General features: G+C 42.0%; 1 protein-coding gene across 2 annotated transcripts in view; it reads left to right on the top strand.

Moving 5' to 3' along the window:
* LOC121284428 (SH2 domain-containing protein 1A-like) overlaps positions 1-21,931 on the top strand; it is a 60,302-nt gene extending 38,371 nt beyond the window's left edge. For both annotated transcript variants that reach the window (XM_041199886.1, XM_041199885.1), the window contains exon 4: positions 21,665-21,931. In XM_041199886.1, coding sequence (XP_041055820.1) covers positions 21,665-21,708 — 44 coding nt within the window. In that variant the 3' untranslated portion in view covers positions 21,709-21,931. The remainder of the gene's footprint in view (positions 1-21,664) is intronic.
* The last annotated feature ends 679 nt before the right edge of the window (positions 21,932-22,610 follow it).

Raw genomic sequence — 22,610 nt, 5'->3', positions numbered from 1 at the left:
TTTAGGACACAAATGAGGCTGTTATGCTCATGATGGATCAGTTGGAACACACTCACTGCCTTTACAACGTGCTCATTAATATAATTGTGCAGTCTCTTTCTGTGACTTTTGACCACTGTAAGGGCAAAAGTGGGTGCAGGAACAGAGAGACCTGGGGATTCACATGTGCAAATCTTTGAAGATGGCAGGACAAGTTGTAAAGAAAGGATACAAGATCCTGGGCTTTATAAATAAAGGCGTATTGCTCAAAATCAAGGAAGTTATGATGAATGCTCATAAATCACTGGTTAGCCTTCAGCTAGAGTGTTATGTCCAATTCTGGGCAGCACATTTCAGGAAAGATGTCAAGGCCTTAGAGAGGGTGCAGAAGAGATTTACCAAAATGGTACCTGGGATGAGGGACTTCAGTCATGTAGGGAGACGGGGGAAGTTGGTATCATTATTCTTGAAGCAGAGAAGATTAAGGGGAAATTTAATAGCAATGTTCAAAATTATGAGGTGTTTTGATACAGTTGCTAGGGAGAAACTGTTCCCACTGGCAGGAGGGTCAGTAACCAGAGATTTAAGTTAATTGACAAAGAATCTAGGTTGGAAATGAGGAAAAGTTTTATGACACAGTGAGTTCTTCTGATCTGGAATGCACTGCCTGCAGCAGTGGTGGAAGCAGATTTGATACCCTTCCGAATCTTAAAGACTTTTCAAGTCACCTCTCCACTCTCTCTAGAGAAAAGAATTTAAGCATGTTAAATCTTTACCAGTAGATATAACTTCTCTTTGTGTTATGTAATTATCCTCTACTGGCTGCAGTTGCGTAAATCAAAAACATAAGTGCTGCTCCATCTCCAGCTCATTCTTAACACAGCGGTGCCACTATTAACTTTGTTTAAATTTGTCAAGAACCTTGGTTAGGTACAAATAAATTGTTAAGATGAAGTGAATTGTTGTTAGTACATGCTGGGTGCAGCTGGGAATCAGGATTCAAGTTGGTGATTGGGTGGTTGTGGTCACATAGGGGCAGTACAAGCATTGCTTATAAAAGGCAAACTTCAGGAGCTATTTTAACCCTTCCCACCTGGTGTATGGCTAAAATAATTTGTGGGACTCAGCCTGCTGAAGCTCCCCTTGCACCTAAGGGTGCAGTTATACTTTGATTTGAAACAGCTCATGGGTATGCATCACTGCAAACGTAGCAGGGTACCTCGGCTGTTAGATCCCCAGTGATTCAAGGAGGCGGCTCCAACTCCTGAAGAGCTATTAGGGATGGGCAACAAATGCTGTCATGGCCAGCAACGCTCACATCCCATGACCCAATAAAAAAAACCTGGTTGGATAGTATATTGGTGTGAGACCTCTCCAAAAGGCCAACTCGCAATACTGAAATGCAACTCTGGTCTGTTTAGAATCCTTATTTTAAGGATTCCCTGGACCTCTGGGAACTTTTCACATCATGGCACAGAATCTTTCTAATGTTGCAAAAGAACAATGTCTCTTCTTATAAACATCAAGGGATATGGGCATAGTGCAGGAAAATGGTGTTGAAGTAGAAGATCAACCATGATCTCATTGAATGGTGAAGCATGCTTGAAGGGCTGAATGGCCTAATCCTCCACTCATGTTCTTCGTAACATCAAAACTGAGGAGAAGGGGAACTTGGTGAAAATAGACATGCACAGAGCTCTGTCACAGTACACCTCAGGGTCCATTAAACTGAGGTCTGTGTGTAGTTTAACAGAGGTTTGACAGTTGCGTTTTGTAACCAGTTACTGGCATTAAACTGGCAGCTGTGGTATCCATGCATCTTAAACTGTGAAAAGAATGTGGCTCTCTGCTCCTTTACTGCAGTACAGAGGGATCTGGGTGACCTTGTACATGAATCTCAAAAAGTCAGCATGTAGGTACAGCAAATAATTGGGAAGGTCAACAGAATGTTGGCTGTTATTTCAAGGGAAATGGAGTATAAAAGTAAGGAAGTCCTGTTATAACTGTACAAGGCATTGGTGAGACCACACAAGAATATTGTGTGTAGTTTTGGTTCCCTTAGTTAAGGAAAGCCATACTTGCATTGGAAGCAGTTCAGAGGCTATTTTCTGGGGTGAGGAGTTTGTCTTATGAGGAAAGGTTGAGCAAGTTGAACCTATACTCATTGGAGTTTAGAAGAATGAGAGGTGATCTTAGTGAAACATATAAGATTCTGAGGGGGGTTTGACAGGGTAGATGCTGAGAGGATATTTTCCCTCATGGGAGAATCTAGAACTAGGGGACACAGTTTCAAAATAAGGGTCTCCCATTTAAGATGGAGATGAGGAGGAATTTCTTGTCTCACTCAGTTGTTAGTGTTCGGAAATCTCTTCCCCAGAGAACAGTGAAGGCTGGGTCATTGAGTATAACCATGGCTGAGTTAGACAGACTTTTGATGGACAAGGGAGTAGAGGATTATGGAGCAGATGCTGGCAGGAAAGTGGAGTTAAGCCCAAAGCAGATCAGCCATGATCTTGTTGAATGGTGGAGCAGGCTTGAGGGGCCAAATGGCCTCCTGCTATTCCTACTTCTTTTGCTCTTATGTTCTTAAAAGGCAGTAGAGTTATCTAAGGTGTAGTTCAGGCGAATAGGTAAAATACATGCGAGTGAAAGAAACAGAAGGGTATGCTGATAAGGTTAGGTGAAGTAGAGAGGAGGTTTATGTGGAAGATAAATACTTGCATAGTTGGGCTTAATGGTCTATTTCTATGCCGTGAATTCTATATAATGTACTTGCTCCCAAGATATTGCTATTGCCTAATATTCAAAGGCCATCCCTCAATTAAAGGGGTACTGTCTTCATGAAAAATGATTTTTGCAAATAACAACTTGACATGGAGAAGTAAAAGATTCAGAAAAGCTAAAGGCCATTGCTGTCGCAATGGTGTCTTACGCAGGAGTGCATAGGTGGGTGTTTGTTGAAGGCTATGATCCACATTTGAATACCTATTAAATGCTCATTCTGAGAGCTCTCATATGTGGGATGTGCACTTGACTGAGGTTTTGGAGGCCGGTAGGCACCCAACAGGGCCAGGGAGAGAAATCATGGGCTCAGCTGCTTCTTTTTCCGGGCCCACAGATCACATTATGTAACAATTTTAAATTATTGAATTTAAATAAGTTTGCCAAGTCTGTTTGTTCTGAAATTTCAATTTCTTTGCATGCAAGACCAATTTTATTAAAATTGAATATGCTATGTTAAACTATACATCTATATATAATATATACGGCAATGATTGAACAATCAGCTCATTAAAACACACTACACCATATTCATTTTCATGAACTGTCCAAAAGCCCTTCCGGAAATCGTTTGAACAGCTAAATCTTTCATTTTATATCCTCTAACACAAAGCAGTGAATTTTTTTTGTTTATTCTTTCATGGGATGTGGGTGTCGCTGGCTAGGCCAGCATTTGTTGCCCATCCCTAATTGCCCTTGAGAAGATGGTGGTGAGCTGCCTTCTTGAATTGCAGCAGTCCATATAGGATAGGTACACTCCTGCTGTTCGGGAGTTCCAGGATGTTGACCCAGTGACAGTGAAAGAACGGCAATATAGTTCCAAGTCAGGATGGTGAGTGACTGGGAGGTGAACTTGCAGGTGGTGGTGTTTCTATGCATCTGCTGACCTTGTTCTTCTAAATGGTAGACGTTGTGGATTTGGAAGGTGCCGTTAAAGGAGGTCTCATGGTTTACTGCAGTGCATCTTGTAGATGGTACACACTGCTGCCACTTTGTGTTGGTGGTGGAGGGAGTGAATGTTTATAATGGTGGATGGGGTGGCAGTCTAGCAGGCTGTTTGTCCTGGATGGTGTCAAGCTTCTTGAGTGTTGTTGGAGCTGCACTCATCCAGGCAAGTGAAGAGTATTCCACCACACTTATGATTTGTGCCTTGTAGAGGGTGGACAGGCTTTGGGGAGTCACGGGCTAAGTCACTCACCACAGAATTCCCAGCTTCTGACCTGCTTTTGCAGCCACAGTATTTATATAGCTGGTCCAGTTCAGTTTCTGGTCAATGGTAACCCCCGGGATGTTGATAGTGGGGGAATCCATCTGTCATTTGTAAGATTTAACCTTTGTAATTTGGAGTCAAGAACCATCCTCCCACACAAAGAGAGCCATGGACCATGGAATCTTAAAAAGTGGATGGAATAGTACACAGGAGGAGGCCATTTGACCCATCGAAGCTGGGCAGGCTCTTTCAAAGAGCAAACTAAAAGCAAAATACTGTGGATGCTGAACATCTGAAATAAAAACAAAAAATGCTGGAAAAACTCAGGTCTGAAGAAGAGTCATACGGACTCGAAATGTTAACTCTGTTTCTCTCTCCACAGATGCTGCCAGACCTGCTGAGATTTTCCAGCATTTTCTCTTTTTGAAATGGGAATCCAGTTATTCTCATTCTTTCCACATATCCCTGTAAACCCTTTCTCCTTCCAAATACTTATCCAATTCCCTTTTGAAAGCTTTTTTTGAACCTGTTTTCATCACCTTGTCAGGCATAGCATTCCAATCTCTCAGTGCAAAAGGGGAGCTTTTTCTTGTGAAGCCTCTGATCTTTTGAATCACCTTTAATTTGCGTGTTCTGGTTCTTGACCCTTCAGCCATTGGACACAGCTTGTCTTTAGTTTCTCATTCTAAATCCTTATGATTTTGAATATATTTATCGAATCTCCTCTTAGCCTTTTCTTCTCTAAAGAGAGCCATCCCAGCTTCTGTAGCTGTAATCCCTCATCCCTGGAACCATTCTAGTAAATCCCCACTATCGCTTCTCCAAAATCTTCACATCCTTCCTGAAGCGTAGTGCCCAGAATTGAATACAGTGCTCCAGGTGGGGTGAACTGGTGTTTTATAGAGATTTGGAATAACGTCCTGACTTTTGCACTCTGTTCACTCTCACTAAACTGCCGACTACCTAGCTTCCTTTCTTGGTCCCTGCTCCCATGCTAGCTGAAGTGGTTTGTTTAATTCGCTATCCTCAAGTACTGTCCCTTCCACATTCAAAGCTCCTCTCCTAAAGAAAACAACTCTCAGTCCCTTTGTCCTCGCAAACAACCATTCCATCACCAACATTCCTTTCCTCTGAACATGTTGTAGCCTCAAGTGTCCAACCTTCCTGCAAGTCTGTTTTTGAATCTTTGCAATCCGGATTCTATCACTGTCACAGCATTGAAACAGCACCCAGCCAAGTCGCAATGACTTCCTCTGTCTCTGTGAATGTGGTGCATTATCTAGCCTTGATCCTCCTGCAGCTTTTGACCTGGTCCTACCATTCCATCCTTTCTCTAATTCCTTTTTGCTGCCATCCAGCTCAGTGAGATTCCCCTCATTTGGTCCAAGTCTTAACTGTTTGGTCCTAGCCAGAGATTCTCCAAAAATGGCTTCTCTTCCCACTCCTGTTTATGCTAGCTGCCACACGTATGTTGATTGAGCTCACCCAGCTCTACCAAATCTCACTACACCTCCACTGCTTCTATATTGTCAGCCTCCTCAACAGAGATCCAGTCTTAAATGAGCTGTAATATCCTCCAGTCAGGCATGTTAAAATAGCTCCATTCTCTCTCGCTCCCTATTCACCGTCTCCAGCTGAACTAAATTGCCATCTGTGTCCCATTCAACCCTGAGCTGAGCTTTCCAACGCAAAGTGCCTAATTGATACCACATTGGATAAATTATACATTTATGAATGTTCTGACTGACTATACCGCAGATTCGAAGGGAAATGCAGTGCACTTATATTCACTCAGCAATGGCCTGGGCTCCACTGCTTGGGTTCTATAAAACGGTCCCGTAGGACAAACCATCCCCAAGTACAAAAGAACAGCAGCAATCACCCGAGGATCTAGTTATTCGCCTCCCTTTAAAAAAAAAGTGTTCTTATTTACTTTTTGGGAACTGTTCCAGTGCTTTCAAAGTTGCAGGTTTCGAATTAAAGTCCAGACGATCACAGTCAACAACGGTTACTAAGAAAGTTGGGTGTTCAGAATCACTTAAAATGCACTGTACAGTGTTGTCCAATTGATATAAAATAAAACCCCTATCGCCTCAAAAATGTAATTGAAATTTCTTGGAATGGGCTGTACGAATGTAACAAGTTGCCTTTTATCGGTCTAAATAGGTGACGAATTTGAGAGGGAAATAGTGAATCAAATACGATCCCTTTTATAAATTCCAGAATCCGCACGCTTGGATTCTTGGTGCGCACGAAGCAGCTAAAGTCCAAAGGAACTAACCAGGTTTACAGACTTGCGCTAAAACATCTCACCTCTCCGGTGCATCCAGCGCTTTAACACCTCCGCTCGCCGCGCGCATGTCTGTCCCCGCTCGCGCCAGCCCAACCAATTCCCTGTGCGGGCGTTGGCTTGATGGACAGAGCTGTGGACCAATGGAAAGCCGAAACCTCACGTCAATCAAGTACAGCTCCCCCCCCCCCTCTCTCGCGCCCACTTCTCACTGGCAGAGTTCACTTTGAAACCATTGACGGACGATGCACAGCATCGACTTTCTATATGGTAAAGGAGCATTTGAGGCAGGGCTCCCCCTCCCTCTTCGCCTTATAGCGCCCGGGCCCTGGTGTTTAGCATCTCGTCCACCCTGATCTCCTGGGCCATGGTGCCCACAGAATCAAATTCTGGAAAGGGTCAGTGCCTTCAGCATAGGAAGGAAAATAAATTATGAACAACAGAGCTTTGTTATCCCCCCCCCCCCCCCCCATTGAACTATCAGCACACTCAAATGTCAAGCTTATCACACCATCTATTATTACCTGATAACATGAAGTTTGTGTTCATTGTTGGCTTTTTGGGTCTTTTTCTCCTTTTTTGATCTTTTAATTTCCGTATTTTCGATTACCTGTAGGTGAGCATGCAATCTCTATGTCAAGAGTATTTATATATTGGCCTGCTTATGGTTCTGCAATTGAAGTTGTTTTCAACTTATATGTTGATGGTGTATTTAAGCTCTCACAGTTTTAAACTGGGCAAACAAATAATAGGAGAAAAGGTTTTTGGTAAAATTGCAGATACGTCAAGTGATGCTCATGGCTTTGGTGTGCTGTGACAGCTCGGTAAATGGGATGGAAGATAATCCATTTAAATCAATGATCATCTCTTGGCCTCATAGGCAACTCCATGTATCTATCTCTTGGCCCCATTAGATGTTTTCCTCATCTTCAACCAAATCAACAACTATTTGCTAGATTATGGTGGTGCAGGTGTTTCAGCTCACTAATATCCTGCCCAAGTGTCCAGATCCTTGATTTGAGCATCCAAGGTTAATATCTTCTCCAATTGCAAGTGGCCTGGGATTGATTCTGGCCTCCCTTAATGTTCACGATATACTTTCCAATCGTCACCACTTGACAATGGTCAAGAATGGGATAATTGATTGATTTTTCTGCTCTCCCCTCCCTACACCAGGAGACCAAAGGTAGCATCTTCTCTTGGTGAAATCAGATACCTCAACAATGGGAGCTGGGAGGGTTCTTCTAGTCTATATGGCTCTGTACCCCAAAGTTGGAACAATTACCCACGCGGCCATGAGGAGATCGTGTAATTATTTCTAAAACCTAAGAGGGTGAAATTGGCCTTGTATAGTAATGAAAATTGGACAACAGCAAATTGACAGTCTGTTTTGGGAGACTGTAGAAAGAGCTACAGTTTTGCCGTCACCCAATATGCTTTAACATTCAAGACCCATTTCACCCTCTTAATCTTTAAAGTGTAGCTGCATAAGGTTCAAAGGGGAATTAGATATCTAGTTGATGGAAAAATATTGCAGGGCTGCAGTGAAAGGGCAGGGTAGCTGGAACAGCTGGATTACTCTTGTAAGGAGCCAGCACAGACTCGATGGGCTGAATGTCATCCTTCCATGCAACCATACCATGGATTCTATGATGCATGCTCTCCCCATTGTCTAGTGAATCTTGGGCATTCTGCACTGCAAGTGGGAAAAAAAAACCCTGGCTTTTTCTCTCATAGCTGATTGAAATAACAAACAACATTTTAAGAAACTGGTAATAATTTACACTGAAAATACTCCCCACTATAGTTTCACTCCAATTAGAATGAAACACTCTAAATTATGATCATATGCTTTGTTTTTCTTTCAAATGAGTCATTCTGAATTTTTGACTCATTGTGAGATTATAAACTTATCAAAATTGTAAATATGGAACTGTGGAAATTGATCTGTGCTATGGGTGACTCTTTGGATACAGTAAGCAAAGTAGGGGTTTTCTGGTGTATGGTGTCTTGGGTCCAAGGTTATTTACTGGGAAATGGGTATATACCATCGATTTTCCCCAGTCAGCAAGGTCCTGATGTATGTTATACAGCAGTGAAAGGAAGCAATAGACAAGGGCCAGGCACTTCCCCTGCCATTCCCTCACGGCCCCCCCCCCCCACCAACTCCCCCAGGGTCAACCCCCCACTTCGTTTTCCCCCCCCTCCCTTCAATAAAAGTAGGGAACATTAGCTACCGAAACATCCTAGGCTGGTCCTGTAGGTCGTGACACCAGACCTGGAAGTGGACACGATGGGCCGAATGGCCTCCTTCCGTGCTGTAAACATCTAACATCTAACTCTTAGCAGCCTGGTGCACTTTTTGCTGTAAATTGCGAGCATGATACAGGCCTGCCAGCCAATCCCAAACTATGTCCCTCTCTCAACAGCTGCCACAAGCTAAGGTCTGTGTGACTCTATCCTCTAATTTTTCCTTCCTTTCCATAGGGAAGAACGAGAAAAGCTGGAAATGAGAAACAAGAATAGCAAATGCTTGCAAATATTTTTGGTGGAAACCAGTTGTGACCACCTACATCCAAGGCATTAATCTGCCTTTTCATTTTGTGATGCTGCTTTTCCAGCATTGCCTGTATTTCAAACAGATTTGTGATTGAGATGGTAGTTGTCTGTTGAATTTTAATTGTGGCCTGGCACAGATGCACCTGATCATAGCAGGATCTGTAGCATTCCTTTTTGTGCCCGGTCTGTGATGTGTCACGACCAAGCATGACATTGGCATGGCAAGAATAAAAGCCTTCACAAAGCATAAATCACAAAGTGACTTTCAAAGACCTTTCAGAGGCCAAAAGGCACTGATGTAAGCCACACCTGCAACACTGGAGGGTAAATAGTTGCACTGCAGGCCTAAGAAATGATTCAGAGTTTCATTATTGTGAAATTATACTGCCACAGTAAAAGAACACAAAATTACCTTTCATCTAATTACTGCCTGATGGTAATGAGGATGCTTCACTGCAACTTTAGAAAAAAACACTTTGATGAGGTGATGAAGGATTTCCTGTCTGCCATTTGCTTTAGCACTTACATTCATGTAATTCCCAAAAGTAAATAAATTAAATGCTTGGTAAAATATTGCATGTTTTGATGTGAAAGATGCTAGTATTCAGGAATGAAAGACATTTCCACCTCTGTCACTCAAAAAAAAATTCAGCCCAAATACAATTCTTTCAGTAAAATTATCAACAGGAATGATTTTATCTCTTGACATCAAGGAGCCTTAGGTCAGTGAACCAAGGCCCACGGTTGAAGGCAGCTTAAAGCCACTTTTATGTTATCTCTAAAATGTATCTTGGCTGTACTGCATCAGCGAGGGAGAGGGACAACTTAAGATGAGATATTTATATGATGAGGAATTTAGTCTCCTGGTGCAGGCTGTGACAGTGGACCTGGAAGTGGATGGAACTCCCACTCGCAGCAGGAATGTCTGGCCGGCCAATATGTGATGCCAGCCAATAAAATATGCTTAGGCACAGGGCTCACCAATTATATGGAAGGGTGGGCAGATAGTTGATGAACCCGCTATCAGTTGATGGTGTTGGAGGTCCAGGCACCATTTTTAAGTGGCACCCAGATATGAACTCAGTGCCTAGAGCAGCATTGGTTTGATAGCAGCTGATAGGCACCCCAGTAGCATCATCTTACACTTCCTCTCTGCCACTGACCCAGGGTTGGAGTTGGGGGTCACAATCTGGTGAAAACATCACAGATGCACTAGAGCAGCTGATGAAGGCTGTTACAGCCGAGAGCCCTGACAGAGGACTGCTGGAGGCCAGGTCCATGCTGAGCCCCAGGCTGAAGATAGGCCTCTGGCAGCAGCCAGAAGAAACCTACTGAAGACACAGAGGGAAGTAGGGGAAAATCTGGCAGAGCTGCCAGAGGCTATGCGCAGCTTTGTGCAGAGAGTAGAGGAGTGCATCCAGTCCATGTGTTCTGCCATGTCTCAGGTGGGTGAGGTTGGCAACTGCCATGGAGAACTAGGCTCAGCAGTCCAGTCAGTGGCTACGAGATATGTGATCAAACCTGCTTACCCCCGTTCTGGCCTTGGGCTCTATATGGGGTTGGCCAGGTGAGGGGGCATGAGGTGCTTGGACCTCCCTGCAGGTGCCCCTTCTCCTCTGGTCATCAGGGGGATGCCATTCCACACTGATGGGGAGGAGGAGCACCAGCCAGCCACTAAGGGGCTTTCTCTCGGGGTGCTTTGAGGATGAGCAGCTGCTCCTCAACCCTTCTGCCAGGGACCCAGTAGCTATAGCCGAAGAGGTTGCACTTGCATGCTGGGGCCCTCCAGGCCTCGGGCAACCAGAGGACGGCCATCAAGGTTATCCCAGGCAATGAGGCATTGCAGTCGTCAGCTTGCCTCCACCTCAGTTAAAAATATTGGAGTCGCACCACATCATAGTGACCATAAGCATAAAGGTGGCATGGGGGTTACAATGTTAGATTGCAGTATATGTTAGTGAGTGATTTAAAAAGTCCTGTTCACTTTATTCATGTGTGGTGGGTAATTTTGCTGGGGGGACCTGTGTTACAATCTCCTGGTCTCGTGGTTTGTATTAATATTTTTGAGGTAGCTTTTGGTTTTGAGGAATTTTAAAGTGCAGATAAATTGGAACACTTGGTTGAAGAGCTGGTAAACAAACTTAAAGTAAATCAAATCAAATAGGCCTCAGGTCATTACAGTTCAAAGGATGGCCATGTTTATTTAGTAAGATCAGAGTTGGAATGGTAAAACCCTAAACAATGGATGACCCATCTCTGAGCTCTTGGTAGAGGCAGGATGCCTATAGTCGTCCCATTAGAGAAATAAATGGTTCATGTGGATCACAGAATCAAAGGGTTGTTTTGAAGGTAAAAGATAATTAGTTCACTTTTCTGTTTGGAACATCCCAAGTATACCCACATTGATATGGAAATAGATTGTGTGGGAAGTACTCTTTTGTTTTGGGTTTATCTGTTTCCTATCAGAAACAGGCAGTCAACTTTGCAGCTTGGAGAAAGCAGAGATAGGACCTGCAAATGGCTGTAAAACAGCTGTAGGTACAGTAGAAGAGGGCTATTAGAAACCAAGGGAGTTTTCTGATGTGGAACCACTCAGCAAGAGTTCACTGAGGCCCAATGTTGATCTGAGAAGTCTATAGTTGTGAGGTAGTGAAGAAGAATTGGAGAGTCGCTTAACTGAAAGCTAGTGGAAGGGCCCCAAGAGATCGCTTGCCTTGGAGAATAACTGGAACACGAAGGCGAACCAAAATGAATTCCAGAGAGCTGTGGCGTACCTTGCTTTGATTCCAGAAGAAGCAAATGAACTCTCAAGATTTCAAAGTGTAGGGAAATCTTGGGTGGAAATAAAAAGTAGAACAGGATTAAAACCAAAGCAACTACAAAATATAGTGTTAATTTATTACTGCTTGTTTTGTCTAATTCTTGTACAGTAATGTTTTTGTTTAAAATGTGAAATCTATTTGCATAGTTCTTTCAGACAATAACTGAGAGTTTGAATTTCTCTTTTTAAAAATTATGGCCGATTCTTTTCTATTTTTTTCAAACCCATCAGTTGTCCCTTGCTACTGCTATTCCATGGCTCTACATTATTTATCTTCTCAATTTCTTCTTCACTGCCTGTTGTGATGGTGCTTGCTCGTGGTGGGGTACAATCCAGGAATGCAGAAGTGATGAATCTTCATGTGGGAGCCTTCATAGCATTAATTTTGCATTTATATATGCATATTAAATAATCATTCTAGGATTGTGGGCATCGCTAGGAAGAACAGCATTTATTGACCATCCCTAGTTGTCCTTGGAAAATGGTGCTGAGATTTCTTCTTGAATCTCTGCAGGTCATATGGTGAAGGTACTTGCAAGGTGCTGCTAGACAGTGAGTTCCAGGATTTTGACCCCAGTGACGATGTGTCCAAGTCAAGATGGTGTGTCATTTGGTGAGGAACTTGCTGGTGATGATGTTCCCATGCATCAGCTGCCCTTAAACTTCTAGGTGTTCAGGTGGTGGCTTTGGGGGAGGTGCTGTTGAAAAAGCCTTAATATGTGCTGTGGTACACCTTTAAGTGGGTATGATTATGTTTTCTGCATGCATCACTAGAGGAGGAAATGATGCAATGTATCATGTGATTCAGCTTTAGTCTCAAGTTTGTTTTGGGTAAGCTCCCAACTCAGAGGTATGTATAAATTCTCTAGCTGTGCAATATTACTACCAACTACTCAAATCCTTAATAAATAAACATACATATTTTTGTGTTAACCAGTCCCTTATGTGTGGTTATTGCCTTGGTGTTTATCTACTAAGTAAGCTCAAGGAAAGGAAAAACACAACATGATGCCAGCAGTGAAAAACTTTTCATTTTCAAACACACCATACACAATGTGGTGCCAGTGCGGATGGAAGAAGCTGGTAAGCAGAAAAAGATCTGAAGTTTAAGACCACTCATCAGTGCAAATATGGAAGTGATGGGCAAAATCAAGAGTTGATGAAAGCTGAAAAAGTCTTCAGTGTCATTATTCGTTTTGCCCCAAGGTGCTTCACCGATTGGTGTCAGTAATAGAAGTAGCGAGGGTGACCCAATGCAGGTTTAAAGGACAAATTTGAATGTGGGGGGAAATGTACGTAGTAAGGTGAAGGGGCTTGGGGATGGAGTTTCAGAGCATGGGAGCAGACAGCTGCATCAAATGGTAGAGCAGTGAGGACAAAACAGATGGAGTGTGGCCATAACCTTGCCCACCACTGTTAGTTCGTTCCTCAAGGTGATAACTGGATTTGCAGCAGTTCCATAAGGCCCTACATATATGGTTGATAACATCATGGTGGGTGTCATTAACCTAGTTCTGGTGCATGTTTACATCTAGATCGACTCCAAGCATTAAATAATATGACCAGGGTGTCTCCAAAGCATCAAGGTACAGTTAGATGCTGTTACAAACTCTGGGTAGAATGGATGTTGGTATTGAGAATGACGTTTTATGTATTTTGTCAGTTTTACAGAACTCTTAGAAGGAATAAAGTATCTGAGAAGTTGGTAAGATTTATTCAGCTGCTCCCTATTACATAACCATTTAATTATAGTCTGATCTGGAAAAGTAGACAAAGATTGGCTTGATTAAAATTAAATTGGGGAAAATTTATAAAAACAGTAGTTGAAAAATACAAAGCTGATTCTTTTCCTCCTTCTGTGTGTTAAGAAGACACTTCCCTTTACTGTTTTCTTATAGGTAAAAATGCTGATGAATGGAAACTGTCCAAATATCACAAGGTTTAAGGAACTTGCTGAAAGCATCATTAGTATGCTGGATGTATGACTCTCGCTACTGAATCAGAAAGTTGTGGGTTAAAGCTCAATTGCAGAAATTGAGTACATAATCTACAAGGTGACATTTCACTTTAATACACTTCTGTACTGCTGCACTGTTAGAGGTGCCATCTTTCAGATGAGAGGTTAAATAAAGGTCCTGCCTGCCAGCTTATACAGCCTGTAAAACATCCCATGGCACTATTGTAAGAGCAGGGAGGGTTCTTTTTAATTCATTCTTTCAATATGAATACCACTAGCGAAGCCATCATTTATTGCCCAAATGGAGTTGCCCTTGAGAAGGAGCTGCTGCACTCTGTGTGGTGAAGGCACCTCCACATTACTGTTAGGCTGGGAGTTCTGGGATTTTTGACCCAGTGATGATGAAGGAATGAGCAGTCATGTCCAAGGCAGGATGGTGTGTGATTTGGAAGTTGCAGATCTCCACAGAAAACTACAGAAAGCACATTTATGCCAATCGCGCACCACATTCACACCTTCAAAGAGTGATTGTTAGAAATAGGTTTTATTTTAATAGTGAATCATAGGCTGTTCTGATTGCGAAAGCATGCAGAAATGGAGAACATAGCAACAACAAACCTGCCATGTATGATCTCTCAAAAAAAATGATTTGGAAATTGGGCCACCCACAAATACAAAGTGTTTAGTTCCTTTGTGATCAGAAATGAAAGTGCAAAAGTTGCAAATTCAAATGGTAACCTTGACTACAGCCTTTAAACCCAGCTCGTATTCATTCGTGTGCATTGAAATATTCTTTTAATTTAAAGATCGTTAACAAGTAGAATTCACTGCAAACACGAATATTCTCAGATGAATAATATTCCTAGGGTTGGTGAATCACCAAGAGAGGCCACAATGATTAAACACAACAATATGCAAAAAAAACCTCCTCAAAAACAAAGGGACTTGAGGGACATGCTACCCTTCCCTGGGGCTGGTGATACCCTCCCATAGGCTTCTAGTTTGCCTCAAAGGGTGCCATTATGCCACTGGGGGCTACCACTTTCCTTGCTGAAGCTGTTAGGATGACTTATTTTCTTTATTCTTTCAAGGGGCGTGGGCGTCACTGGCTGGGCGAGCAATTATTGTTTATCCCTACTTGCCCAATGAGAAGTTGGTGGTGAGCCGCCTGCTTGAACCGCTGCAGTCCGTGTCCCACAGTGTTGTTAGGAAGGGAGTTCCAGGATTTTGATTCAGCGACAGTGGTCCTACTGCATTTGCTACTGCTACAGTATGTTTTTTAGCATGGACCTTTGACTGTAGTATCCTTGCATGTTTTATGCACCACTGTTCTTGGATCCTTTATTAGTTCATTTGTCATCATCTGTGGGCATCTGCAAAGCTTTTATGATCTGAATATATAAATTATCATGAAATCATTGATCTTTGTGTCCCTGGGTGCTAAATTAGAAGTCTCTGGACTTACGAACATACAAACAAGGAGCAGGAGTAGGCCATTCAGCCCCTCGAGCCTCTTCCGCCATTTGATAAGATCATGGCTGATCTGATAGCAACCTGAACTCTCTTACCCCGATAACCTATCACCCCCTTGCTTACCAAGAATATATCCACCTCTGCCTTAAAAATATTGAAAGAATCTGATTCCACCACCTTTTCAGGAAGAGAGTTCCAAAGAATCATGACCCTCCAAGTGAAAAAAATTTGCCTCATATCTGTTTTAAATGGGTGACCCCTTATTTTTAAACAGGGACCCCTAGTTCTAGACTCTCCCACAAGAGGAAACATCCTGTCCACATCTACCCTGTCAAGACCCCTCAGGATCTTAGATGTTTCAATCAACTTGCCTCTTTGACTTCTAAGTGCCAGCAGATACAAGTCTAGTCTGTCCAACCTTTCCTCAAAAGGCAACACTCCCATTCCAGATATTAGTCTGGTAAACCTTTTCTGAACTGCTTCCAATGCATTTATATCCTTAAATAAGGTGACCAATACTGTACACACTAGTCCAAATGTGCTCTCACTAGTGACTTGTACAACTGAAGCATAACCTGCTCTGAAGAGGGGTTATACGGACTTGAAACGCTAACTCTATTTCTCGCTCCACAGATGCTGCTAGACCTGCTGAGTTTTTCCTGCATTTTCTGTTTTTGTTTCAGATTTCCAGCATTCGCAGTATTTTGCTTTTAAATTATGTATGAAGCATTACCTCCCTACCTTTAAATTCAATTCCCCTTGCAATAAATGATAACATTCTATTAGCTTTCCTAAATACTTGCTGTACCTGCATACTAGCCTTTTGTGATTTATGGTACAGGATGTTCCAACGTTTGTTACATTGGTTCCTGCCTAGTGACAAGGGTGGGATGCTCTGGGAGTATTTCGAAAGGTCCCCAGATCAGTTCATAGGTCAGTGAACATCTTTCTTGAAGCAGTCAGTTTGAGGCAGTCTGCCAGCCAGCAAGTGTCACAAAGACCAAAGGGACAGAAACAGGTCCCAGTTAAGCTAAAGAAAGAGCTATGGGGAGCAGACTCTAAGTAAAGAGGGTCGTTGGGGCAAAGGTACCCCTTTAGAGTAGTGGCATTCTGCTTAGCATGGCCATAAATCTGAAAGTGTGCTTGTAAAATAGAGTTTGAGTGTACTTGGGTATCCAGGGAGAAAGAACCTCAGAAGGCAAGATTGAAACCCTGTGAGTTGGGCCATTGTTAAAGCCATCTGAGGGGGAGTGACTTTTGGAGAGAATTCCAAGGCAGGATCTTCAAAGGTAGAGATTGGAAATCCTTGTGAGAAAGATGAAGTTTCGGTGAGATTGGTTGACTCAAAGTGGGACTAACGTTGAGAAATCTATGAAATCTGTTTTGGTTGCATCGGTCATTTGCTCTGTGGTGCGGTGTGCCTGACCACAGTTTGTCTGTTAATTCACATGGACCCCGTACTTATCCTGAATGTTAGAGTATAAAATACATACTGTAAAATGTTTTATCTTTCTGAACTTGTATAGTAATGTTTGTTACTGTTTGTTCAAAACCCAATGACTCTTGTGGCTCTATTCCAAAACCAAGTGTCTTTATCTACTTTAAACAAAATGGTAGTGACCCTAGCCAGATCTCCCCCCATGTCCCAGGATCTGGCCAAGGATCATAACAAAATCATCAACTTGTTAGATTTGTAAACTTCCTTCAAACTCATACCTCACTGCACACAGCCTTTCTGAAGTGCAATGGTTGACTATTAACTCTCTATCTCCATGTTCGTTTAGTAGGGCAATGAAAATCTGGTTTCTTTCAATTTTCAGAAGTCCCCATTTCTTCATATCTCTTCCACTGGTCTGATAAAAAGATGGCAGTAGATCAATAAATTCCTGTGAGCATCCTTTAGAAGCAAATTAATTTAATATTATGATAGACCGTCTTTGTTAGTTTTCTTTTAATTCTTGCTCCTCACAGAAAGCAGTTTGATATCCAGCATGATAATTTGCAGCTCAGGTTGTATTGTAATTTAATGTGCTTGGCACAAGATCGTCTTTTTGTTTTTTTCCATTTGTTTCTTTCTAAATGACAAATGTTTAACTCCCACAAAGAGGCAGTGTTTTGCAACACCTTCCAAGCCCGTGACATCTACCACCAAGAAAGACAAGGGCAGCAGATGCATGGGAATGCCACCACCTGTAAGTTTTTCTCCAAGCCACATAGCATCCTGACTTGGAATTATATTGCCATTCCTTCACTGTTGCTGGATCAAAATCCTGGAACTTCCTTTCTAACATATATACCTACAACAAATGGACTTCAGGGTTCAAGAATGTGGCTCACCATCATCTTCTCAAGGGAAATTAGGTATCGGCAATAAATGCTGGCCATCACATCCTATGAACGAATAAACTTTAAAAAAAAAGGAATTTTGCTACAAATTGTGTTAGCAGTGGTAAAATTGCACTTACAGCACAGTAACAGGTCAACTGGTCTATGTCGGTGTTTATGCTCCACAAAAGCCTGCTTTATCTAATCCTATTCCTGTATCTTTCATGTACTCACCTAACTTCCCTTAAATCCATCTATGTTATATGTCTGAACTTCTCCATGTGGTAGCAAGTTCCACGTTTTAACTGATCTCTGGGTAAAGAAGTTGGTCCTATTATTGAACTTATTAGTCACAAACTTATATTTATGACCTCTAGTTTTGGACTGTCCCACACCTCTACAGCTGCCCTATCAAACCACTTCACAATCTTAAAGACCTTTATCAGGTCACCCCTCAGAATTCTCTTTTCCAGAGAAAAGAGCCCCTGACTGTTCTCTATTCTGAGAGCTTCAGCCAATTCAGTCTATCCTCACAGCTATAACTTCTTGGTTCCAGTATCATGTTGATAAATCTTTGAAAAGAAAGACATGGGTAAACAATATACAGTATTGCGCTTGGTTGTTGAAATAGGTTTCACCTGAGGTGATGGCTAAAGGTTACATTGGAGGGGCTGAGTTAGTTTTATTTGTGCTCATGTCCGTGGAAAGAGCAAACTTGAGTTGTCAGATAACAAAATACTTAGGAATAGCAAAAGAATATTTAGGCTTAACATGTTCATCTTTCTTTTATTACAATAATAGCAACAATTTATAGATATATATTGCACCTTTAATGTAATAAATGTCGAAGGGACTTCACAGAGCATTATTAAAAACAAAATATGACCCTGAGTCACATGAGGAGGTATTGGGTCAGATGAGCAAAAACCTGCTCAAAGAGGTGGGCTTTAAAGAATGTCTTGAAGAAGGAAAGCGAGGTAGAGAGGTGGAAGCTATAAGGAGGGCATTCCAGAGCTAGGGCCTAGGGAACCAAAGGCACAGCCACCGATGATGGAGCAATTACAATTGGGCATGTTCAAGAGGCCAGATGTTCAAGAAGAGCGCAGATATCTCGGAGGGCTGGAGGAGATCACAGTGAGAGAGAAGAGTGTGGTTATGGAGTGATATGAAAACAAGGATCTGAATTTTAAAATCAAACAGTGCTTGACCTGGACCCAATGTCAGTCAGTGGGCAGAGTGGTGGTAAGTGAATGGGGCTGGTGCGAGTTGAGACATGGGCAGCAGAGTTTTGGATAACTCATGTTTCCCCATCTGCTTGTGTTCCATCTCTCATCTCTCTCAATCTTTTCTCCCCCCATGCAGTTGACTCTTGAACTCATTTATGGCCTCAAACTTCAAATTCTTTCCCTGATGACTTATTCCTCAACTTTATTATTCTCTCCATCTAAAAATCCACTTGACATCCCATCTTCTGCTGGATTTCTCAATATTTTCCTTGGGCCTCATTTGCATTAGAAACATTTGCCCTATCGAGCAATTTGTCTTAGTCATAACCTCTTTTTTCTTAAAATTTGAAGTTTTGATAGGTCAGAATTATTTTTCAGAGTGCAGTGACTGTTCTTTATGGGACTAAGTTCCACAGTCAGAAGTTAAATGAATGGCCAATTATTCTATTTTGGGTAGCATTGATTGTTGGCCAGGCCACCAGGTGAGCTCCCTGCATGTTGAAGGGTCTTCAAAATGCACCATCTGATGGCATGAGGCTCAAACTGGTAGCTTCGTAACCTGGAAAGGCGGGCTCAACAATTGAGGCAAGACACCTTGAAAAGTTCAATTAGCTATGTCAATTATAGCAATGCAATCCTGGTGAAATCCTGCTGATTTCATATCACAGCTTTATTCAGTCTGGATGTGGGGATTTTACTAGTTCGTATTGCATTTAAGTTCCATGCGCGAATAAGCTAATGTGTGGAGCTCCATCCTTTCAGAACACAAGAAAATCAGAATGCATTGGAGCCCATGCCAAACAGATACAGACTGATTGATCTGGGCTTTTCCAGAAAAATCCTTCAATCCATTCTCAAAACAATTTTTCTTATCAACTTAACTGATTCATTTAGCACAAACACTGCTCTCTTTATTACACTAACATTCAAACACTGGTCTTCAAAAAATAAATAAAATAAATTGAATTAAGCTTTGATTTAAGTTCATATATCAAGACACTTTGCTTTTTTGCTTGCCTTGTTTTTTATAATTGGCAGGTAACTTACAAATTTCATGTTTTCATCCAGAGAGTCAATTTGATTACATTTCATTTATATCTGTTAGGATGCCTACACTCCACACCAGTCAGTGTCAGTCAGATCAACTTAATTTGTCAATATTTTTCTATTATATTGATTTTCATTTGTTATTATGAATTACATCAATATGAGAACTCCCAGCAGCTGAGAAAGCAGTGATCTGTGTGATTATTCCTCCTCCTAACCTCCCCCCACCCTCTATTTTTCCCTTTGTGTTTTCTACCATTTACCTCCTCAGGAAGGGATAACAATTCATTTTTTTGGCAGTGAAACAGAAAATGCACAGCAGGCTAGACAAGAGGAGAAACAGGAAAATTGGCCAACGTTTAAAAAAAATCATTATAAGGCCGGCATTTATTGAGCATGCCCAGTTGCCCTTGAGAAGGCGGTGGTGAGCTGCCTTCTTGAACCCCTGCAGTCCAGACTCTCCCATAGTGCTGTTGGGTCCTGAACATTTAAGAAGGAACAGTGACATGTGTTCAAACCAGGTTGGTGTGTGACTTGGAGGAAAGCTTGGACATGGCGGTGTTCCCATGCAGCTGCTGCCCTTGTCCTTTGAGATGGCGGAGGTTTGGGGGGGTGCTTGTGAAGTCCTTTGTTGCACCAGTAAAGGCATCTTTAAAAGGTGGCAGGACAAGGCACTGCTGAAGAAAAACTGTAGTTTGAAAGAACACTTGCCAACCAATCAGCACTCTCTTCTCATGCAGTAAAAATTGTTGTTCGCTTTACTTCGCAAACTGTCCTGATGAGTGCACGATGAAATGCTTCGACAGTATGTCTCTTTTCTTTCAGCAGTACTCAAGTTCTGTACTACCAAAACAAAACAACTATTAGAAAAGACACTTCACAAGGTTGAGCCTTGTGCACACAAATAGACTTCCAATGGGATCCCATCATGCATGTGAGTTTCCCCATACCATAGTGCACGGCCTAACAATTTCCATTCTGAAAGTAACACATTAACTCCATATTTAAATATACTGTGCACAGGAGATACATTTCCAGGCAAAGACATTGAGGATAATTTCACCTTCACCACATGGGTGCTAAACTGATGGAGGGAATTGCTCACCCTTAAGAGAACCTGTCCGATTTCTATTTGCATTCTGTCCATTGCCCAGCATACAGTCTGAAATAAAATAAAATGAGGATGTTATGGAAGCAATGAGACTAAAATATTTTGCCCAACTGATTATTATGTGACACATACACCTCAATGCTCCTTTAAGGCTTTCCCAACTTGTCTTAGCAACCACACTCCCTCTACAGATCATTGTGGTATTGTAAACACCATAAACTCTTCTGATGAAGAGTCACTCGGACTCAAAACGTTAACTCTGTATTCCTCTGCACAGATACTGTCAGACCTGCTGAGCTTTTCCAGCTATTTTTGTTTTAATTTCAGATTTCCAGCATCCGCAGTATTTTGCTTTTATCGTAAACATAGCTGTTCACTATTTCAAGCAACATATTTAAATGAATGGGTTACAATTTTCAAAAGAAGTAGTGAAAAGAGAAGACCCCTCCAGATCTTCAATGAGTTGTGATGTTCCATCAAATTGTAGAATCTTACAGCATAGAAAAAAGGCCATTTGACCCATCATGCTTGTGCTTGCTCTTTAAAGGAGCTTGCCAGTTAGTTTTACCTTTGCTCTTTCCCCATAGCCCTGCAAACATTTCCTTTTCACATATTTATTCAATTCCCCTTTGAAAATTATTATTGAATCTTTTTCCACAAGCCTTTCAGGCAGTGCAGCCCAGATCTTAACAACCCTCTGCACAAAAAAAATCTCATCTTGCCTCTGATTATTTTGTCAATTAAATATCTTAAATCTGTGCCCTCTGGCTACCAATCTACCTGCCAGTGGAAGTACATTCTCCCTACCTACTCTATCAAAAAACATTTATACTTAATTCTTTAAATCATTCTATTATACGATTCTAATCATTTCTTTTTCTGTAGATTTACAGGATGAGAAAGAGTACTTCGAAATTCTTGATGTATGACTGGAGCAAGAGTACAACAGAAGAGACTCCAGCCACTGGATCATGAAAGGATTATCTTGGAATGAAATGCATTTTTCTGCTTAAATGTTTCTTTTGTGAATTAGTTTACTTTTTTAGAAAGAAAATGTGAAAATCTACTTTGTGCCTAATTGGCCGATTTAATGTTTTGGAATAAAATCAGAAATTGCTGGAAAAACTCAGCAGATCTAGCAGCATCTATGGAGAGAGAAACAGAGTTAACTTTTCAAGTCCAATATGACTCTTAATGAGACTTGAAGAGAGGTAGAAATGTGGTGGGTTTTGTGCTATTGCAAAGTGAAGTGGGGGGCGGGTGGTGGGGGTGTGGGTGGGTGGGGGGGGGGCGGTGGTGTGGGGGAGTGGGGGGGTGGGGGGAGTGGGGGGGAGGCGGGGTTGGAGCAGGTGGAGCAAAACAGAAGGTCAGGGATAGGCTAGAGATCAAGAGAGATTAAATGACAAAGATGTCATGGACACAAGGCAAAGGGAGTGGTAATGATAGTATTTAAGACTAAAGCGAGTGTTAATTATGACATAAAGGCCTGAAAGCAAGATAGCAGAATGCCTTAATAGCAGAACAAGGGTCAGCGTTTTCTGAAAGCAAAACATGAGAACAAGATACATACTGGCACTTGGGGTTGACGGAGTTGGGTGGGGGGATAGGTGGGAGTGAGAAAAATCAAAATGGAGGAGAGAGTTCACGGTCTGATTTTGCTGAGCTCAATGTTGAGTTCTGAAGGCTGTAAAATGTTTAATCGGAAGATGGGGTGCTGTTCCTCCAGTTTCTGTTGGGCTTCACTGGAACATTGCAGCAGGCCAAGGACAGGAATGTGAGCATGAGAACAATATTTTGGATACCTTGCTCTTTCCAAGCTGTAGAATTTAAT

Source organism: Carcharodon carcharias, chromosome 11 (genome assembly GCF_017639515.1).
Source record: "Carcharodon carcharias isolate sCarCar2 chromosome 11, sCarCar2.pri, whole genome shotgun sequence".
Taxonomy (NCBI): Eukaryota; Metazoa; Chordata; class Chondrichthyes; order Lamniformes; family Lamnidae; genus Carcharodon; species Carcharodon carcharias.
This window is presented reverse-complemented; position numbering and strand designations above follow the sequence as displayed.